Source organism: Carassius carassius, chromosome 26 (assembly GCF_963082965.1).
Source record: "Carassius carassius chromosome 26, fCarCar2.1, whole genome shotgun sequence".
Taxonomy (NCBI): Eukaryota; Metazoa; Chordata; class Actinopteri; order Cypriniformes; family Cyprinidae; genus Carassius; species Carassius carassius.
In genome coordinates, this window is record NC_081780.1 from 23,115,635 (window position 1) to 23,137,023 (window position 21,389).

General features: G+C 37.3%; 1 protein-coding gene across 2 annotated transcripts; it reads right to left on the reverse strand.

The window, feature by feature from the left end:
* Positions 1-12,430: 12,430 nt before the first annotated feature.
* On the reverse strand, positions 12,431-19,368 carry LOC132106107 (gastrula zinc finger protein XlCGF8.2DB-like). 2 transcript variants are annotated; one of them, XM_059511743.1, is made up of 3 exons: positions 19,301-19,368; positions 18,491-18,733; positions 12,431-13,242 (listed from the first exon to the last, which is right to left on the reverse strand). In XM_059511743.1, the coding sequence occupies exons 2-3, from the start codon at positions 18,660-18,662 to the stop codon at positions 12,452-12,454; spliced, it is 963 nt and encodes a 320-aa protein (XP_059367726.1). In that variant the 5' UTR covers positions 18,663-18,733; positions 19,301-19,368; the 3' UTR covers positions 12,431-12,451. The 2 variants fall into 2 exon arrangements, with proteins under 2 accessions (XP_059367726.1, XP_059367727.1); XM_059511744.1 differs by lacking the exon at positions 19,301-19,368 and having other exon boundaries at positions 18,491-18,896.
* Between the last annotated feature and the right edge of the window lie 2,021 nt (positions 19,369-21,389).

Below are 21,389 nucleotides of genomic sequence, written 5' to 3' on the forward strand. Positions count from 1 at the left end.
AAAAAAAAACGAGTAGAGATTTTACTGTTTTATTAAGAAAAATCTGAAAACTCATGAACGAAAGAATCTAATGCCTCAATCTTGTAAAAGGAACTATAATACATATATACAAGTCTTTTTGGGACACTGGATTGCAAAGTGTTCACTCAGGAGCCATTTGTTTTACCCCAGTTCTACAGGCGTTTTTTGGATCCTTCAATTCAGTCTTTTAAATGTGATGCTCTCTGAAGCAGTTTCTGTCTAACTGCAAGCATAGTCCCACATCACATTCCTGACACTTCCATGGGGTGCTCTTTTTGCATCGTATGCAACGATGCCGACCCATGCTGGCCCTTTGTGAAAGGCCCCGAGTGTCACTCACAGGAACAGATAGATGATCGCATCTCTCTCTTGGGCTGCCATCCAGGGGAACACCTGTGAGCTGAGCAGCAAGCAACTCTTGAAAGTTTTGCCGTGTCATGTGTTTGTCATGGTGAATGGCACACAGCTGTTTGTGCAAAATACAGCTGTTGGTCACTGCAATGTCCAGGAAGTGCTGAAAAATGGTCATGTACCACTTCCGTGTTTTACGGTGCATCGAATTTGTTCCTAGCAACTGGTCAGAGGTGTCAACTCCTCCCATGTACTTATTGTACTGCTGAACTGCTATTGGCCTGGGGAACAGGGACCTTCTCTTTTCGCCCATCCTCTGTTGTCATCCATCTTAGCACAGTTTCTCCACTATCCACATGGAGACCTCCCTTGTGTCCATCCACTTCACAAACAAAAGAACATCATCTCTGATCCAACGAATGGAGCCTCTTGGTGATCTTTTGTTCAGAGCATTGTTTTTGGTTGAGGGAACACCAACTCTTCCTTCTCGATAAGTTCCACATGTGCCAAATCCCAGCTGATGCAGATGTCGAAAGAGGAGAGGGCTTGTGTAGAAATTGTCACAGTAAATCACATAGCCTGACCCCAGGTAGTCTCGATTCACCAACGATGTGAAAACATCAAAAGACAGGCCTTTCCCAGATGCAAATTTTGACTTCCCAGTATAAATTTTGAAGTCAGTGGTGTAGCCGTTGACATCAGCTAATATAAAAAGTTTTATGCCCCACTTAGTAGGCTCGGCCTTCATATATTGCTTGAAGGATATCCTGGCTTTGGTTGCAATCATCCTCTCATCAACAGAAATGTGCTGTCTAGGGTGGTAAATAGACATGCACCTGTTCCTCATAATGTCCAATAGTGGTTGCACTCTGTTGAGACAGTCATATTCCTCTGTGCCCCTTTTCTTGTCATTCTCTGCATCTTCCATTGGATCACTGATGTGCAGATTGCAGGAGATTGCTAAGAAACGATCCCTGGACATCACAGTAGCAGGAAAAGGAACATGAAACAAAGTTTTCTTCCTCCAGAAGTCCCTCACTTTTGGCAGATCCATCACACCCATGTAGAGAAGCAGACCTATGTACTTCTTCATTTCTTCAGGGTATACATCAGCCCATGAGAATTTCCTACCCCTCCCCAGATTTCTCACTGCATTCTCGTTTGTGTTTGCACACAAGATGTTTATGACCTCTTCGTCAAAATATTGACTGAAAATATCTAGTGGAGACATTTTTCAAAAATGTGAGTGGAGGCTGCACTCCAGGTATTCTTTTAGGAGTAAACCTTGGAATATTGGGCACTATATCAGGATCTGCCTCAGTGTTCCATCTTCCATCATGTGATACCGGTGAGAGGCTGTGCGATTCCTCACGGCCATGAATGCGACCACAGCTACAGCTGCGACCACGGCTACGGCTGCGACCACGGCTACAGCCCTGGCCACGGCCCATCTGAGGTGGGGTTGTAATCGACATTTGCTTCTTCGTAGGAAACTGTACAAGCCACACATACACACACGCACCTATACACACACACACACACACAGATATGTGCATGTGTGTTCGCACAAACATGAACGCATGCATGCACACGCACACACACATACACGAGCAACCATAAACGCATGTACGCACAGACACAGTGTGTGCGTATAAACGCACATATACGACATAAGTGTGTGAAACAGTGGTATTTCAAACTGAAACACGGAGTCTGTGACTATTTTACTCCCATTTATCATAGATTCATCAAAAAGATTCATAAGCATCACTTACCAATCCACATCTGGGTCAATGCCAGCAGCATACGCCTCCTCAACATCTGAATACACAGACTCTGGGTCCGAAGAGTCATGCTCAGCCTCCACCCAGGTGTCACCAAAGATCAAATCTATCGCCTCCTCCCTTGTAAATCCTTTCTTCGCCATGTTTTTGTCCGTTTTTTTAATGATATTTTGCACTCTTAAACTTTCTAACCTGCTGCGCTCCGTATCTCCTGCTTCAAATCCGCCCTTCCCCCTCTCCCCGAAAGCCACTGTGATTTGCTGCTGGAAAGCATGCAATTACCATAATAAGCCACATATTGTCACAAAGCGCAAATTGTCTACTATCAGGAGCAATTTGATTTTTTTTCATAGTGCAAACGGTTGGTGAGTTATGATAACATGAATATAGCATGGTAAATTGTGTCTGCGCCGACACTTCGGTTTTAAAGGGTTAATGTTTAAAAATGTAGTTTAAATGAATCAAATAAAATATACAGCTCTTATATTTTACATATTTTTGTCTAATCCGTATGTGTTTCACATCCGAAGCCCTTAAGCAAATGGGAAATTTTGCAGTGGTTTGGAAACCTTCGAACCTTTTTTCCAAGTAATCTGCTGTTGTGGGGCACTGGAAAAGAGAATAATATATTTGTAAATAAACCATGAATTAACCAATTGTAAACAATATTTTACAGGACTCTACTACTTCACTTGAGGAGGGGTGAAGACAGAGGTGATGATAAAAGTCCTTACAGAGAAACACCAGAATTTGCAGCCACCCAAGATATAGTATATAGAGCATCAATTAAGATTAAAAAAAAGTGTACAAGCAATAGGGATAACTGCACCCTGGAGAGGATTGTGAAACAAAACCCATTCAAAAATGTGTGGGAGATTCACAAAGAGTGGACTGCAGCTGGAGTCAGTGCTTAAAGAACCACTACGCACAGACGTATGCAAGACATGGGTTTCAGCTGTCACATTCCTTGAGTCAAGCCACTCTTGAACAACAGACAGCGTCAGAAGCGTCTTGCCTGGGCTAAAGACAAAAAGGACTGGACTGCTGCTGAGTGGTCCAAAGTTATGTTCTCCGATGAAAGTAATTTTTGCATTTCCATTGGAAATCAGGGTCCCAGAATCTGTAGGAAGAGAAGAGACGCACACGGTCCACATTGCTTGAGGTCTAGTGTAAAGTTTCCACAATCAGTGATGGTTTGGGGTGCCATGTCATCTGCTGGTGTTGGTCCACTGTGTTTTCTGAGGTCCAAGGTCAACGCAGCCGTATACCAGGAAGTTTTAGAGCACTTCATGCTTCCTGCTGCTGACCAACTTTATGGAGATGCAGATTTCATTTTCCAACAGGACTTGGCACCTGCACACTGTGCCAAAGCTACCAAGTACCTGGTTTAAGGACCATGGTATCCCTGTTCTTAATTGGCCAGCAAACTCGCCTGACCTTAACCCCACAGAAAATCTATGGAGTATTGTGAAGAGGAAGGTGCGATATGCCAGACCCAAGAACGCAGAAGAGCTGAAGGCCACTATCAGAGCAACCTGGGCTCTCATAACACCTGAGCAGTGCCACAGACTGATCGACTCCATGCCACGCCGCATTGCTGCAGTAATTCAGGCAAAAGGAGTCCCAACTAAGTATTGAGTGCTGTACATTTTCATACTTTTCAGTTGGCCAAGATTTCTTTGTATTGGTCTTAAGTAATATAAACATTTTCTGAGATACTAAATTTGGGATTGTCCTTAGTTGTCAGTTATAATCATCAAAATTAAAAGAAATAAACATTTGAAATATATCGGTCATTGTGTACTGAATGAATATAATATACAAGTTTCACTTTTTGAATGGAATTAGTTAAATAAATCAACTTTTTGATGATATTCTAATTATATGACCAGCACCTGTATACAATTTCAAATACATCAGATATTATTGTCCCCTCCCCCTTCTTCAAGCCAATATGCAGCTACATATTTACATCCACTATAGTCAATTAATTACTTAAATACATCTAAATCTTACTTTTTTAAAGTACTGGTTCAGGTCTAATCTCTGTGCATAGTGTACCTTAATAAAAATAAATAAACCACGATTTAATTATAGTAAGACGTTTGTATGTATGATTTATTTATTTATTATTGGTGTAATGATTACCATTTGTACAACCACAGTTTTACTACAAAAACCATGGTTAAACTATGTTTTTTTTTGTACCAAAATCACTTTTTAATTTGTGGTTACAATGGTGGTTTTTTTCCCCCATAAAGGTAGCACTGACCCTATTATTTGAACTAAATAGCACTTTGGCTTTGTTCAGCACCACCTGACCGGACAGTTCCCATTGACAATGCGCATACTTTGCTTAAAGTAAGAAGAACAGAACAGATACCCACATATTCTTTGCAATATAAGGTAATTATAAATCAACACATTAATTAAACCAAAATGGTGAGGAGCGGAATGCATACTTTAAGATGTCTTTCTTTGAAAACCTGATAGATGGCTCTACATGTGTCGGGAATAAATTTGCTTAAAGCTGAGCATCCAATGTGAGAAGCGTTATGCAGGCTACGAAAGGACTACCATGTGAATAAAAGAAATAAAAAGCTTTTAGAACTGCAATATTGAAAATTTAAACCTATATCGTGTATAATTATCAACACTGCTAATTATTTAAAATGATCGAGGTAAAAACATAGGCCATTACCTTTTACCAAGAAGCAAAGTGTTATCATTAGGTGTTCACCAGGTGAAATGGCATCTCGGAAATTTGTGTTTTGCCTTTTAATGATTGGTGTCATCATCTGAAGTAAATGCTGAAACTGATTAGGGGCCATCAGAGTAAAATTGTGAAAACTTTGTAAATCTTGCAACTGTAGGTCTCTGTATAAATATAAGTATGTGCCCCACTTGCCTGTAGCAGCAACCACGTCTTCATCCACAGACTCTTTAATTTTATTCGCCATCTTTTCATGCGAAGAATGACATGCAAAGACATTAATAAGAGTAAAATTTGGATTGTGGATATAGCATCATCCATTTTTTCCCAGTCAGTGAGAGTTGGTCCATGTCTGTTGGTACGGTGTAAACATGACAGTTTTTTTCATAAGATTCTAAATCAAACAGCCAACTTGTTTGTTGGGGTTTGTCAGTGCGGTGTGAATTTGGGCTTAAGAGAGACATACAAAATATGCAGAGCAGGGGGCATGAGGACTGGGATTGGAAACCGCTCTGGTACGCTTGAGGTATTCAGCCAATTACAATGCACTGGATAGCTGGCCAATAAGAGCACACCTCGCTTTTCAGAACAATGAGTTTGTAAACATTGACGCATTTCAAAAAGGCGAAGCATAGAGGAACAACAATAATGTACAGTATATGGAAAATAGTGTTTTTAGAACCTTAAAGGAATAGTTCGCCTAAAAATTATATTCAAGCCATGATTTACTCACCCTCAAGCCATTCGAGATGCATATGTCAATCTTTTTTCAGACGAACACATTTTCAGTTATTTTAGAAAATGTTTTAGATCTTTCAGTGGTTATAATGTGTAGCTATGGGGCTCACCTCTTTGAAGTTCCGAAATGTGCATGCATCCTTCTCAAAAGTAATCCATCCGGCTCCAGGGGGGTAAACGAAGGCCTCTTGATGGTAATCCGTGCGGTTTTGTCGTAAAAATATACATATTTTAAACTTTATAAACGAAAATATCTGGCTTCCGGCCACGGTCGACGCGCGTTCATGGGAGAAGGATGTCGGCGTATGACGTATGGCGTATCGTAGGAAGTGTCGTGACGTAGAACGAACGCGCCAGCGCAACCAGAGAGCAGAGCAAAACAAAACTCCACTCGGGATTTCCGTGAAGAGTTATTTGATTTAGCTATACTTAAGTTTTTTATTAGGCTTAAAATGGTTCGGGCCTGCATCTACCCTGGATGCTTAAACATATGTAAAACTGTAAGGTTACGCGCGCGGGCATCAAAGGAAGATGCACCAGTAGCATTTCACCGATTCCCAGTACATGATTCTGAGCGATTGCAGTTATGGCTGCTCGCTATTGGTTGGGATATAAATACACCAAAGGAAAAACTCTTGCAATATCGGATGTGCAGTGAACATTTCAGTCCAGACGATTACGAGGCAAAGATTGGAAAAACAAAACCACTTCTGAAATCGTCAGCCGTGCCTGTACCTGTGCTGCTTTTCCCGCAAAATCCGGTATGTATTGAGTACTCTGTACTGTAGTGTGTATTATTTTGTGTATTGATTGTGATGCTACATGTAAGGGATAATGTATATGCAGCAGGTTGTTATATAAGTCCATACAGTCTTGTATCACACATTAGGGACTTATTTCACGATTACAATCGTCTGTCTGTACATTACATCATAATAAGTAAGTTAAGGGACATTAAACATTTTATTTCCTAATTTTACCGAATACTAATTAAGTTCTAGTTAACGTTTTAAGATAAGACATGACGTTAAAATATCATGGACACACTTTTCTGTTGTATAAATATTTAATTTTTCTTTTAAAATGTAATCATGTACAATCTATTGTTGTAGGAAGCACAGGGGGATCCTGATGTTTCTACTCAGTCAAGTCTCTGTTACACAGTTACACAAAAGGATCAGGAGACAGTTGTCCTGGGTGCATCAGCATTTTTTGAAGGTGTTCCACAGTCAACTCCAGTCAAACATAGCAGCAAAGAAGAGAATGAAGGAGTTGTGGCAGGACTCAAATTGATGCTTAAAAGTCCAGAATCAATTCCAAGAAGGACAGGTCCATCAACATCTGGGACATACATTGCCTTCCCCCCAATACATTTCTATCGGTCAGTAAGTACTCATATGCGTTTTGCAGGCAATGTTTTGCCCAGTTGTCGTGTTGTTTGGATTATGTTGTCAAACAGTGGTTTACTTAATTACTTTTAGTTAAATTACTTTCACTTTAACCTCTACATGTATGTAAACATGTACTATTGCATTATGAATTGTTTTAGGAAACACCAAGGGATCCTGCTGTACAGGCTCAGCCAAATCTGCTTTGCACATCACCTGAAAAAGATCAGGAGAAAGTTGTCCTGGATATATCAGCACTAGAGGGTGTTCCACAGTCAACTCCAGTTAAACATAGAAGCAAAGAAGAGAATCAAGGAATTATGGCTGGAATCAAGTTCACGCTTATAAGTCCAGAATCATTTGACAGAAGGACAGGTCCATCAACATCTGGGACATACATAGCCTTACCCCCCATAAGTTTATATCAGTCGGTAAGTACTTAGTAAGTGTTTTATCATGCAAACATTTTTTTCAAGTTATGATAGTTATGTCAGTTGTGATATCTAAATATCTAAAAAAAAATTCTAATTATTACTAGAAAAATGTATCTATGTGTAGATTATAATAATGTGTGATTTTACACACTATTTTTATAATTAAAAATTGTGATTACAATTTACTGTCTGTCACATAGGATCAGACATCACAGACTGAACTACAATCTGAAGATTGTGATTTTGATATCAGCATGCTTTCAATGCAATGTCCATCAGACAAGGACTCAAGTTTTGTTCCTGCCAGCTCAACATCATCAACGTCAACTACAACTACAGAGGACGATAGAGAAAATGAGAAGTGGAAGGAAAGAAAATGGATCGTAAATGAATCAAATGTGATGAAGATGTTTAGAAGATGTCAGGATTGTGGAGCACTAATTACTGGAACCGAGAAAAAATCCAATGGGAGCCGTATCGAAGTGCTGTGGGAATGCGAGAACAAACATCAGGGCCGTTGGAGTTCATGTGAAGATGTTCGGGGAATGCCTTTAAACAATCTTCTGGTTTCTGCAAGTGTCCTATTCAGTGGTGCAACTTATGTCAACATTGCTGATTGGGCTGCACTGCTGAACTTACAGGTGCCAAAGAAAACCGCTTTCTATTCAATGCAGTCTTCATACCTCATTCCTGCAGTTGATGCTACTTACAAAGAAAAACAAGCTGGGATTCTGAATGATTTACAGCTTCAAAATGCATTACAGAATGAGGTGCATTTATCTGGGGATGGGAGATCAGACAGGTAAATGAGACACCTTTCTTACAATAATTAAAAGAAATATGAAAAACAAAAAGTTTATTGTTTCATCTTATGTCCTACCTGCTACAGCCCTGGTTTTTCAGCAAAATATAACACATACAGCCTTATGGATGACACAACGGATAAAATTGTACACTTTGAGTTGGTGCAGGTGAGTGTACATGTTGATATATACAGTATAAAATTATGCAAAGTTTTAATTAGTAAACACCACAAATGGTAATATACTTTGTAAAGTAATGTACAAACATACAGAATATTATACTTATTACACCCTAAATGAAAACACTATAAAGAAAGACAAAACCTGTTTATACTTAATATAAAGAATATATTTGTTGTGTCTTAAATTGTTTTAGGTGACAGAAGCATCTAGCTCAGCGGCCATGGAGCCCATTGGGTTTAAAAGAGGCCTAAATCAAATTTTGGAGAAAGGCATCAAAGTAGATGTGTTGACCACTGACAGATCACCATCCATAAGAAAGATCATGCGGGAGGATTATCCATTAATTCACCATGAGTTTGACATTTGGCATGTGGTGAAGGGTAAGAAATTGTGTCAGATAAAATTTAAATCTGTAAATGAACTACACTGTTTTTAATTTTCAAAATTAGTTTGAATGTGAACCTTTACTCAAGGATTACTTTTAGTAATTAAAAAAGTACTTTGTATATATACATTCAATTATATTTTGTGTAATTACCGTATCAATAATGTTTTCTCAGGGTTGCTAAAGAAATTACTGTCCTTGTCAAGATACAAAGACAACAGAGATCTCCAGCCCTGGATCAAGTGCATCTGCAACCATTTGTGGTATTGCTGCTCTAGTTGTGGAGGTGACCCTGAAGTAAGTTTTAATTTGTACACCATATAACATTACAAAGATGATGTAGATTTAATTAAAATTAAATAATGAATTGTTTAACTTATGTTTTGTAGGACTTAATCTGGAAATGGAAGTCAATACTTCATCACATCTCTGGGGAACATAGTTGGACCGAAGATGGCCTAGAACAGAGATGTCTCCATCCTGCCCTCAATCCTGACCAACAGAGACGGAAGAGGTGGATTATGAAAGAGTCTCGTGCATACCATACGCTGGAGAAAATAGTTCTGGACAAAGGTATTTTGAAGGACCTGCAGCAAATGTCCCTGTTTAAGCATACAGGTATGTTACACCAAAATCACATTGTGTGTATATATGGAAAGTGATTATTTAGAACACCAGACTAATTATGTTTCCTTATTTTACAGGCAAGCTTGAAGTTTTCCACTCCATGCTACTTAAGTACTGTCCGAAGAACTTGCACTTTCATTACTCTTCCATGTTTGCACGCACACAGCTTGCAATTATGGATCATAATGAAAATGTACATCGCAAACAGGCCACAACCACCTCTGGTAAGTAAAGAACATTACAACAACAAAAGTTTAAAACAATAGTGAATTCCAAATTATGAAATTTAATGCAAAGTGCTTTTTTTTATGGGTCAGTAGTTTAACATTAGTCTAATAATATATAGTACAGTAACATGTATGTCTTGTTTCTTTCTAGGAGTACAACGCTACAATGTTGTGTTTCCCAAGCACTCCAAGGAGTGGGTAGCTAAGAAACTGTTTGAACCAACCACACAAACATTTAGAGATGAACTGGTTAATGTAGTTCTGGAGTACCGTAGAAACCCAAACATTGTTGTTCCAGACGAGTCATCTCAACTCACTGTTCCCACATTACCAGCAAACATTGCACGAAAGCCAAAACCTGCCAAAGAAGATGCCATTTCAAAGCACCAGTCAAGATTTTCTAAGTAAAGGCTCTACACAATGCTTTACATAGACTCTTGTGCCTTAGTGGGAATTTAATAAAAGTATTATTGGGCACTGTTTATTATCTTTTTTAGTTTAAAGTTATTTTTATCTAACATTTCCTTGTTTTTTTTATTATATGTCATGTTACATTACTGTTGTCTTGAAGAAAAAGCATTGATGTGATAATAGCAACAGTTTAGAAATTAAAATCAGTAACATTTCTTTTTTTTAAAAAGTATGTGTAATATTATTTATTTCTGAACTTCAAAAGCCACACAGAAATTTTTTAAAAATTTGTATTTACAAAAATTGAAACAAATTTTGTTTACCAGTTAAACACAAAATAAACATGGTTGAATCAATGTAGTTGTTGAATTAAACATCACAGGAAACAAAGTATATGAAATATATGTATTTATTCAAAAAAAATAATGTAGTAGGTAGCAGACTTGTACACTACATCATGGCAAAGGCATCATCTGCTTCTCTGAAACCCACATAGGATCCAGACTGGGATGGGTATTTTTCCCTTATGGCTTGAACAACACAGGAGGGAAGAACTTTACGGTTTCCTCTTCCTAGTTTTTCTCCTTTCAGCATCCATTCAAGCACAACTCGGTATGCTACCAGACGAAATTGACTGTAAAATAAATGCAATTTGTGAATAACATAGATCAGCCGCACCTGTAATAACATATTACTTGCACAAAACGAAACTTACTCCACCGTTAGTCTGCCCCCGGTTCCTTCAGGCCTTGGACGACGTCTCCAGTTTATGCGAGGTAAACGGAAGATAACTTCAAGAACACTTTGGCTCAACAAAGGCGGAAAGCCATCATCTTCTGTAACACAATTGGACTCAGTCATCTCAATAGCGGCATCAATGGCTTCCAAAGTTGGCATTCCAGTTTTCCATTCATGGCAGCAAACACTCTCGACCTCTGTTGGCATGGCCTCACATCTCCTGCATGAGCACCACCATGTCTCCCGGACTCTCTGTCTATTTGAGGCTGTTAGTTGTGCCACTGCTGATGCAGCCGCCTCCATATGCCTGAGTTCTTCATCACTGTACTCCGGTTCAAACAGATAGGGCTGAGCCAAAAACTGAATATCCTCTTCTCTAATATCAAAATCCTCCGACATTTTCTTTTAAATACTCTTTTATATAACTCTTCACGGAAATCCCGAGTGGAGTTTTGTTTTGCTCTGCTCTCTGGCTGCGCTGGCGCGTTCGTTCTACGTCACAACGCTTCCTACGATACGCCATACGTCATACGCCGACATCCTTCTCCCGTGAACGCGCGTCGACCGTGGCCGGAAGCCAGATATTTTCGTTTATAAAGTTTAAAATATGTATATTTTTACGACAAAACCGCACGGATTACCATCAAGAGGCCTTCGTTTACCCCCCTGGAGCCGGATGGATTACTTTTGAGAAGGATGCATGCACATTTCGGAACTTCAAAGAGGTGAGCCCCATAGCTACACATTATAACCACTGAAAGATCTAAAACATTTTCTAAAATAACTGAAAATGTGTTCGTCTGAAAAAAGATCGACATATGCATCTCGAATGGCTTGAGGGTGAGTAAATCATGGCTTGAATATCATTTTTAGGCGAACTATTCCTTTAAACCGCATAAACACATTGCATTACACCAAATACACAAAATATTTTTAGCAACATCATATGACGCCATTCATTGCGTTAGTCCCAGATTGGGGAGAATGTAGAATATTTTCATTATTCCAGATTCAATATAATATATAGGACTATAGATCTACATTACTACTTTTGGAGTTTTTATACTGAGAACCAGATTAATGGTTTACGTACATCTTTGCCCTTTAATGTTTTTCTAATTTTCATTTGAACATAAAAATATTTCCATGTTTTCCCTGATCATAAATTCAAAGTTGCCTGGTATTTCCAGGGTTCCACAATAGTAAAACTCTCCAGATATCACAAAGTTAAATTTAAATTAACTTGACTAAATAATAACCTAAAGAACACCTAAAATCAATGTCATTTTGTTCAGTTTTATGAACAATCAGTTTTATGTGTGAACAGCCTTGATTTCACACAGCATTTTTTTTTAACACTCTCTAACTAAGAGAGTCTGACAAACAGAGTCTTTCATATGTGTATCTATGTGAAAAGGAAAAAGCATTACACTTGTTTTGTACAGCTAAAAATAGCCATTCCCATAAAAATTTCAAATGGTTAAAGTGGATAAGTGCATCTAATTTTACACTGAAAGGCATGTAAAAGGTTTCTCTCCAGTGTGAACTCAAGGTTTCCTTCCATAATGTTCACATGAAAGGTTTCTCCCCAATGTGAAATGTTTACATGTTTCTTAAGGTGTTTCTTGTCTGTGAAACACCTTTCACACTAATCACATATAAAACTGTTCTCTCTTGAATGAATCCCCATGTGATAATTAAGGCTTTCTTTATATCTGAAACCCATTCCACACTGATCACATGTGAATGGCTTCACTCCAGTGTGAATACTCATGTGGGAATGAAGTTGCTTTTTCTGTATGAAATTCTTTCCACACTCAATGCATTCAAATAGATTCTCTCCAGTGTGAATTTTCATATGAGTCTGAAGGTTTCCTTTTAATCCGAAACTCTTCCCACACTGTTGGCAGGTAAAAGGCTTTTCTCCAGTGTGAACTTTCATGTGGGCATTAAGGAGTTTTTTCAGTGTAAAGCTCTTTCCACATTGACAACATTCGAATGGCTTCTCTTCACTGTGAGTTCTCATGTGAATTTTAAGACCTCCATTTCGTATGAAACTCTTTCCACACAGTTCGCAGGTGTAAGGTCTCTCACCAATGTGAATTCTCATGTGGGCATTGAGATTTTTTTTCTGTGTAAAACACTTTCCACACTGAGAGCATGTTATTGGCTCCTTTTCATTGTAATTTTCCATATGGACATTAAGGCTTTCTATTTGATTGAAAATTTGTCTACCCTGTTGGCAGGTGAAAGAGCTCTCTCCAGTATGGGAATTAAGGTTGGTAGTTGGTAGTTTTTGAGCTTCTTTTCGTGAGGTAGTCTTTTCAGTCTGCAAGGAATTTATCAGTTTTTCTTCAGTCTTGAAGTCATGTTTCTCATTTTGATCTTTCTCTTCTGTTTCATTCAGTTCTTCACATTCTTCCTTCAGTGCCATCATGTCTTGAGGTGAAATAAGAGTAATACAAGTTAAAACCAGATTAACAGCACAAAGCAACAGACATCAAAACATTTAGACTAGTGCTGACAATCAATTAAAATTGATTGATTGATTGATTGATTGATTGATTTGTTTATTTACGTGTCAAGCACCAAGGTGCCCAGCCCTCATGGGCTTATTAGACACTACAGTAATAATTTAATAATTATCTCCAGATAGCCACGTGACGTAACATAGAACCTAACATAACATAACTAAATCCATAAAAATAAGTACACATACAAATAAAAATGACTTTTCATATGGGATACAGAATACTTTGCCGCAGATACCAGGCCTTTTCTATAAATTTCGCCAAAGCAAAAACATTTTTCAAACAGCCAGCACAAAATCTCCCCTTCATATTTCCAGAAAATATCAGGATTTTTTAACTGAATTGATTCAAAAAGAGAGTCCCTTATGTCACAATATAAAGGACAATAAAAAACAAAATGAAATTCATCTTCCACAACCTGGAGATCACAAAATTCACACAAACGTAAATGTTCAGGTGTACCTTTAAAAATTGCTATGCAGTGATGAAACTATGTTTTAAAACAATTCTCATAGGTTTCACATGATATTCTTGGCTCAGAAAATATGTAAATATGCATGAATCCTCTTTAAAGGAATCATATGACGACATTTAAAATTTCCCTTTCCCTTTGGAGTGTAACAAGCTCTTGGTGCATGAAGAAGATCTGTAAAGTTGCAAAGACTAAAATCTCAAATCCAAAGAGATATTCTTTATCAAAGTCAAGACTCTGTCACGCCCCCTAAAACACCTCGTTTAAACACGCCCCCATATCTATGTCATTGTGGAAATATTTGCGCAATGCCACCCAAATGTTCACGCAAAGAAAGAAGGTGTGGTTTCAGTAACTGCAGTAGTGTTGAAGCAGCCATTTCAGGGAGATGCTGTGTGTATCTAAGCGAAAGCACTTTATTTGGCCTTCCAACAGTAAATGCATTTAGGAATCTTTAAGATTACTTACAACAGAACAGTAATGCATTTTATGGACAACCGTTTCGTGAACCTAGAAGAGGAGGTAATTCTGACTTTGCTACGACAATCTGGCGTTTCTGAATCAGCTACTGTAAGTATGTTTTGTTATTTAAGTATTTGCTATTGAATGTTTAAATGCAGAGTTCTGCATGTCACGTCATGTGTGTGAGACAGAGAGAAAGGATCACACAGTGGAGTCAGCTGTCTTAACCGTCCATGGCTTGTGTACAGCAAACACATACAAGCTTCATCACTGTGTCTGTCACACCACTGTTCCTCTTTTGGGCTTGAACTGATTGTAAAACTAAAGACATTATTAATCATCTTTACATTTATTTTGAAAGATTAAGCTCACGATTGAAAGGGGTGTTACATTTCTGACAGGTACTTGCGGTTTTTGGCCAATCACAATGCACTGGGTTAGTTAGCCAATCAGAGCAGACTTCGCTTGTCAGAAGGATGGACTTTGAGAGAGGCAGGGCATAGAGGACCAACAATAATGTACAGTATTTGAAAAACAATGCATTTTTTGAACATTAAAGTATGTCAGCATATTGTTACACCAAATACACAAAATAATAATCTTTAAAAAAGCATTATATGCCCCATTAAGACCTGTTGCACATGATGTGGATCTGAAATGCATCCAATTTTCTTCCAGATCTTTTTTGTCATTTATATATTTTTCACTCATTTAAGACACAGGGCCACTACTCAAGCGCTACTTCAGAGACAGTGTGGCAGTACCTAATTAACTTCTCTTTTGCATCTTATCATCCTTCATAGCATGTTCATATAGTCTACTGAAACGCTATCCAAAGGATTCCAGGAAAAACATGGATCCTGCATTAACTGCATTAAATATTTTAACACATAAACTGGGAAGAAAATGTAATCAGACAATTAATGCATTAATTTTGACAGCACTTATTTAGAAATGAAAAGCATCAAATACAAACACATATGCTATAGATCCTGTACCTACTAAACTATTGAAAGAGGTGTAACCTGTAATCTCAGAACTTCGTCAATATTTTTAACTACAGCTGCAGTCAAAATTATTCAATTATTTTGATCGCTCTGCTGTTTTAGTCCTTTTGGATTTGACTGCGGCCTTTTATATGGTCAACCACTCTATTTATCACTAATTTATCTAGACTTGAACAGTGTGTTGGAATTAAGGGCATAGTCATTAAATGGTTTCAGTCATATTTGACATTAGTTTTTCTGTTCACCTTGGTGAATTTTCATCATCTGCTGCCCCTCTTTTTTGTGGCATCCCCCAAGGGTCAGTATTGGGCCCTATGTTGTTTTACATTTTTAGAAAGCACAATATCTCCTTCCACTGTTATGCGCATGATGTACAAATTTATTTGCCTGTCAAAACAAATGACAAAACTTCATTTCTGACATTACTTAATTGCCTGAGAGCTTTAAAAATATGCTGGATCAGAACTTTGTTTGTCTTAATGAAAATTAAGATTAATAAGATTGTTGTGTTTGGTCATCCCGAGGATTTAAGTGCTTGTGTAGATGCACTTGGTAATTTAGGTTTGTATGTTCGTCCATTTACCAAGAATCTCAGTTAGATTTTTGACAGTGCTTTTAAATTTGAAAAACAGGTTAGTTCTGTTGTAAAGACCAGTTACTTTCAACTGAGACTGTTAGCTAAAGTCCAGCCCTACCTGCCATGTGAGGAGTTGAAAATGTATGCTTTTATAACATCTAGACTAGACTACTGTAACTCTTTGTGTTGGTTTGGATTATTCACTCTTCAACGCTTACCCCTCTTTTACACCGCAAGTATTCACACGAGTATTCACACTGGAAGCGTATAAGTACAGCATCACAGCAGGGGCTGCAAAGCGTGTTCGGCAGACAGTATAACCATTTCAGACAATGGGTATAATTCTTTCAACATTTGTTTTTATAACAATACACCATACTTTCACCCAAAACGATTAATTAAAAAGTTTAAATGGGTAAATACATATTTGTTATACTTAATTTTCTTTTCTGGCATAATTGTTAAAACACTAGACATTGGCATTGTTGTTAAAACTCTTGACATGCTTATTCTGTGCATTTTGAGCACATTTGTGTTAAGTCACATTAATTTTGTCCATCAAAAGTGTGCTTTCACTTTAATTGAGCGTGAGCAGCACAGCAAAAATAGACCGGACGCCGAAACCCCCGCTCCACTGCTGTTCACGCGACGCTCCTGCTTGACACTCACGTGCAGCTCCTGGTCCCGGTGTGAATGCACTCATTGATTAACATGGACTCCGGAAAAAATATGCGCTGCTCACGCTTGCGGTGTGAAAGAGGGGTTACAGTTAGTCCAAAATGCAGCAGCTCAGCTTCTAACTGGGACTTAAACGTATGAGTAAATTACCCCGGTCAAAAATGACAGGGTCATTTTTGTTTTGCCTTTTATATGGCTCGAAAGCACAGACTCTTCCATGAAAAATAAAACTGACTTTACAGGAGGCTACAAAAGCAGTTTAGTTCTGTGTTTTAAACATAATTTGTATTTGTTGTTTTCAAGCCATTGAAGCCTGAAGCTGCAACCTCCCGGCATTATTGTATCTCCTGCTCTGTTCCATCAGAGAACGCCCAACAATCACAACTGATGTGGTCCAGAAAAGTCTTGATGGTTGACAGTGTTAATCATGTTTCTGAGGCATTTGCATCTGTCAAAATTAGACGTGTTAACCCCCTTTTGGAGTGACTTTCTTCTTGCAACTTCTGCACACAAGGTGACCATCCTCGATTAAATTGCCCTCACGACTCTTGTAAAAATATGTCTTGCCAAAATATGACCAGACCTCCAATTTGGTCCTCTTAGATGGCTTAAATATTCTCCTGAGTGCTGTCACTGCCTTCTACCATATCGTCTCGTGTAAAAAACAACATTGCATGCTGCTCCTGCGTCAGATCAGATTTACCAGAAGATTTCAAAATCACAATAATCAAACACGGATTTAATGATAATTAAACTTGAAGTAATAATACTAACAGTCACAACATTTTATTGTGATTTATCATACATAACCATTGCATCCCCAACCATTTTATTGTGATTTATCATACATAACCATTGCATCCCCAATTATAAAACCAATGCAACTGCATTTTCAAGCAGTTTCTAGCAATTTATCCCAAATTTTTCAAACCTTGCAAACACTTCATTAAAATTCAAGCACCCACATGATTCTTTGACTGATCCCTGAGCCAAGCTAAAATGTGTTTTGAAGGTACTTTAGGATGATTGTCCTGCAGGAAAGTCCATTGATCATCAAGCTTCAGTTTCTGCAACAAAGGGATCACAATCTTCGCCAAAATGGCCTGAAACCTCAAAGAACCCCCATATAACATGACAGGTCTGTCTGCCCCAAAATGTGCAGAATGCAGAAATGTTAATTCAATTGTTTATAATCTCGAGATATATAATCTCAAGGATCATCGGTCTGAAAAGCAGAGTGTGCTCTGATTGGCCAGCTATTCAGTGTGTTGTGATTGGCTGAATGACTAAAGCGTGTGACGGCGATGTTATGCCCCTCACCATACTGTTATGGCATGTGCCATTCAGAACACCGGCGTGACAAGACAAAAACAATAAAACCCATTACAAACGAGGCAGTTGTTGCATCCAGTGGAGACATAATTACTGATAATTACTTATAATGACCTAACACTGTATTTTTACTTGTTGCATCACACAGTGTAATCATAAAACTATGTCTGCATACAGGGAAGTTCAACTTTAAAAAAAAAAAACACGTCTGGAGACTTTGTCATTTTATATACATCCCAATGCATCTCATGTTTTTAAATAAAAAAGTGCTCCACACATGTTGTTTTCGTTCAAATCAAATCAAATCACAAACAACGTAGAAAACACGTGGCGTAGCTGGAAAAGAACAGCATACCCGGTTTGCATTTGGTGGTTACTCTCCAAAATGGCGCTAGGGGGATGCGGAGGAGACAAATTGTTAAATAAAAATATATATTTTTCTTTTGCATACAATAAGTATTCTCGTAACCTCGTTACCTTTCTTTTATCCGCCCAGCTCTCCCAGCTGCCACAAACAGAACTGGTTTGTTTAGGCCATTTCTGTATTATTTTTATATATACTTCTGTAGATCTGGACACTTTAATAAGGATCAAATGAGTGAGTTCAGCTTTGAGAATGAAAACCAACCTGTTTGTTCCTCAGTATCTTCTTTTTTGACTCTGAATGTTTCCTCAATCTTCATGTCTTCTTTCTCCCCTTTATTAAACACAGTCTTTGTTTGTTCCTCAGTATCTTCTCTTTTGACTCTGAATTCTTCATCAATCTTCAAGTCTTCACTCTCCTCTTTAATAAACTCCATCCTTATAATAGTGTGCCACGTCAAAACTCATTCACTTCAGCACGAGCTTTTCTGTGTTTGGACACCTTTTCCTGTTTAAGATCAGAATAATTAATAAGAAGAAAAATAAATCTTAACTGAATCTCTGGTTGTGTCTCAATCAGGTCCCTAGTTCAGTAGTCAGCACACTGGTGAGGGAGTCAATCGAGTGATAGTCAACGGCCTTAAATCACCAGAGAAGACAAACAAGAAACAAAACTAGCATTCATATTAATTGTATTTAAATAATGGTATTTTCTGATTTGTAGATGATATTTAATAGATTCCACTCTCATGAAAACATTTGCATTGGTTTGTAATGTTTTTTGTTCGTTGCTATTTTGAGCAGCAGGTGTCGCGTGCGCGCGATGATTCGAGTGATTCAATACAGTGAATCATTTCAAGAAGCAAATGACTCCGAGTTGACTCGAAGTTTGATGAACTGTTTCATAATAGAGGGTGCCAAATAAGACCGTTCCTGATACTCATACAAAATATATTTTATTAATGACAGTAGATAAAGCAGTGCTGCATTCTGCAATGATTTATTTCACAGCTTTATACAGTTGTAAAAACGAGTTGTCTTTATTTAAACACTTTCAACGATTAAAAGCACATACCTCTCTTCAGTCGAGTAACCGACGCTGGAGCATGGTGCAGGCTTATGACGTCATATCGCTAGTCAAAATAAAAGTCTTTCCCGCTGAAATCATAGATTTTTAAATCCAAAAAGAAATAGGTGAATTGAAGGATGAATTTCAGAGCTATTAAAAACCACAAAATACAGTTGAGATTAGTTTTATATTTAGTCTTATATCTGAATATAAACCAATGTGAAGTGATTTCATGATTAACCATGAACATTTGTGATATTCTCAATCAAGCATAAAATTTCAGCATCTTGGTGTTCAAATTATAGAATTAGAACGAATCTGGAGATCGAAATTAAATTTGTGGTTGCAGAGTGATTAAACCGCTTTATTTATTAACTGAAACTTAAATATTATGTCAAAGTATTCATCTTATTCCATCTCAGTTTCTCCCTGGGAATAAAGGCAATAAATCAATTTTCATCATTATTTGGTTAAAGGGGATTTAATTAAAGTGCCACGACGGTAAAGGATTACATTGATGGTTGGTTTGAAAGCTGATTTGTCTGAAAAACATTTTTTTATTAAAACTGTTAAAATAATTTCTTCTAAATGTGAATGAAATGTGATTTACATTCCCCAGGTTATCTGTATTAACATTGTCTGTCTAATTTCTGCTGAAATTTAATTATAATATAAACAAATTCTTAGATTTAAATTAGTGGAAGTATCGATTTACCAACATCATCCTCTCCATATCAGCCATCTAACAGATAGAATAAACTGAAAACTAACAGATTTGTCTTCTGTAAAGATTGGATGAAAGCATAATATGGCATGTGTTTGATCATATTGATTTCAGTGGCAATGCTTTTTTATAGGAGCAATTTTGCTTTAAAATATGGTTTCTTTTATTGGCAAAAATATGACAACATCAGTTGTTACTCCTCATTTGTCCTTATTAAGCGTGCACAGTTCAGTGAATAAATAAAAGATGCAATAACCAGTTTATTAAAAATGTTAACTTTAGATGTACGTCTATCAGAAAAAATAAACAAAAACAATTTAATTAGTTATTTCCATGAAATTTCTGATGATTTTAGTGAAAGGTTTGGAAATAACATGGTTATGTATTTGAAATACAAAAGATGAGTTACTGTATTTCATTACAGTTACATTTGACAGTTTTCTGTCAAATGTAATTTATTTGCTCTCAAAACAATTAACACAGCCTCTAAACATGGTTATCCCAACCAAACAGTTCAACTTCACTGCTAAATTGAGCACTGCATTTGTTTTTCTTGTAATGCATTTATTAAGTAAATACTAACATCAAAACTATAGGTGTGTAACGTATTGATTATAAAACCTATTTAGCTATAGATGCACAAGTAATAGGGCTGTCAACTTTAGTTGTTTAGTCGACACCTGAAAATAGTCTCAGCTAGGTAACTTCCAATAAGCCTATTTTCAGGCATTGCATAATACCACTGCACCTGCTAGACCCTAGATCTAACGATTATTATTATTTTATTAATCTAATCTAGTGTTCTTTTTTTGGTTAGCTAATGAATCCATTTGAAACTTTACAAAAAATAAGTACAACTTCTAATCTAATATTTCAACTTTTATTACATTAAAAAAAAAATCAATGTGGTTGAAGTTTTTACAGTATTCAAAAATAAAGTGCCAAAAAATAAAATGTAAACAACACTGTATTGCTTCAGGCATGAATAATGCCTTATAAATTCAAAAGCATTCAAAATGCCATATAAATTCGACAAAAGCACTGCTTAACACTGTGCAAAAATACATTAAACACATATACAAAAATAAAGTGCCAAAAAATAAAATGTAAACAACACTTGATGGCATCAGGCATGAATAATGCCTTATAAATTCTGCCTAACACTTTGCAAAAGATACATTCTGAAGGCATTATGTGGTTTAAAGTAGTAACACACCACAAAAATACTGGTCATCAACACTATGTAAAACATACCTGAAAGGTAACATAGTTTTAAAGGAGCCAAGTCCAACAAAAGCACTGCTCAACACTGTGCAAAAAAAAAAAAAAAAACGGGCAATACAGTGCAATGATTACCTGGAGCCATCTTGT

Bases quoted from the DNA above. Each gene is read 5' to 3' on its own strand.
- LOC132106107 (XM_059511743.1), bottom strand. From the start codon at position 18,662: ATGGAGTTTATTAAAGAGGAGAGTGAAGACTTGAAGATTGATGAAGAA. The intron at 13,243-18,490 runs GTTGGTTTTCAT...TTTCACCTCAAG, and splicing joins AGATACTGAGGAACAAACAG to ACATGATGGCACTGAAGGAA.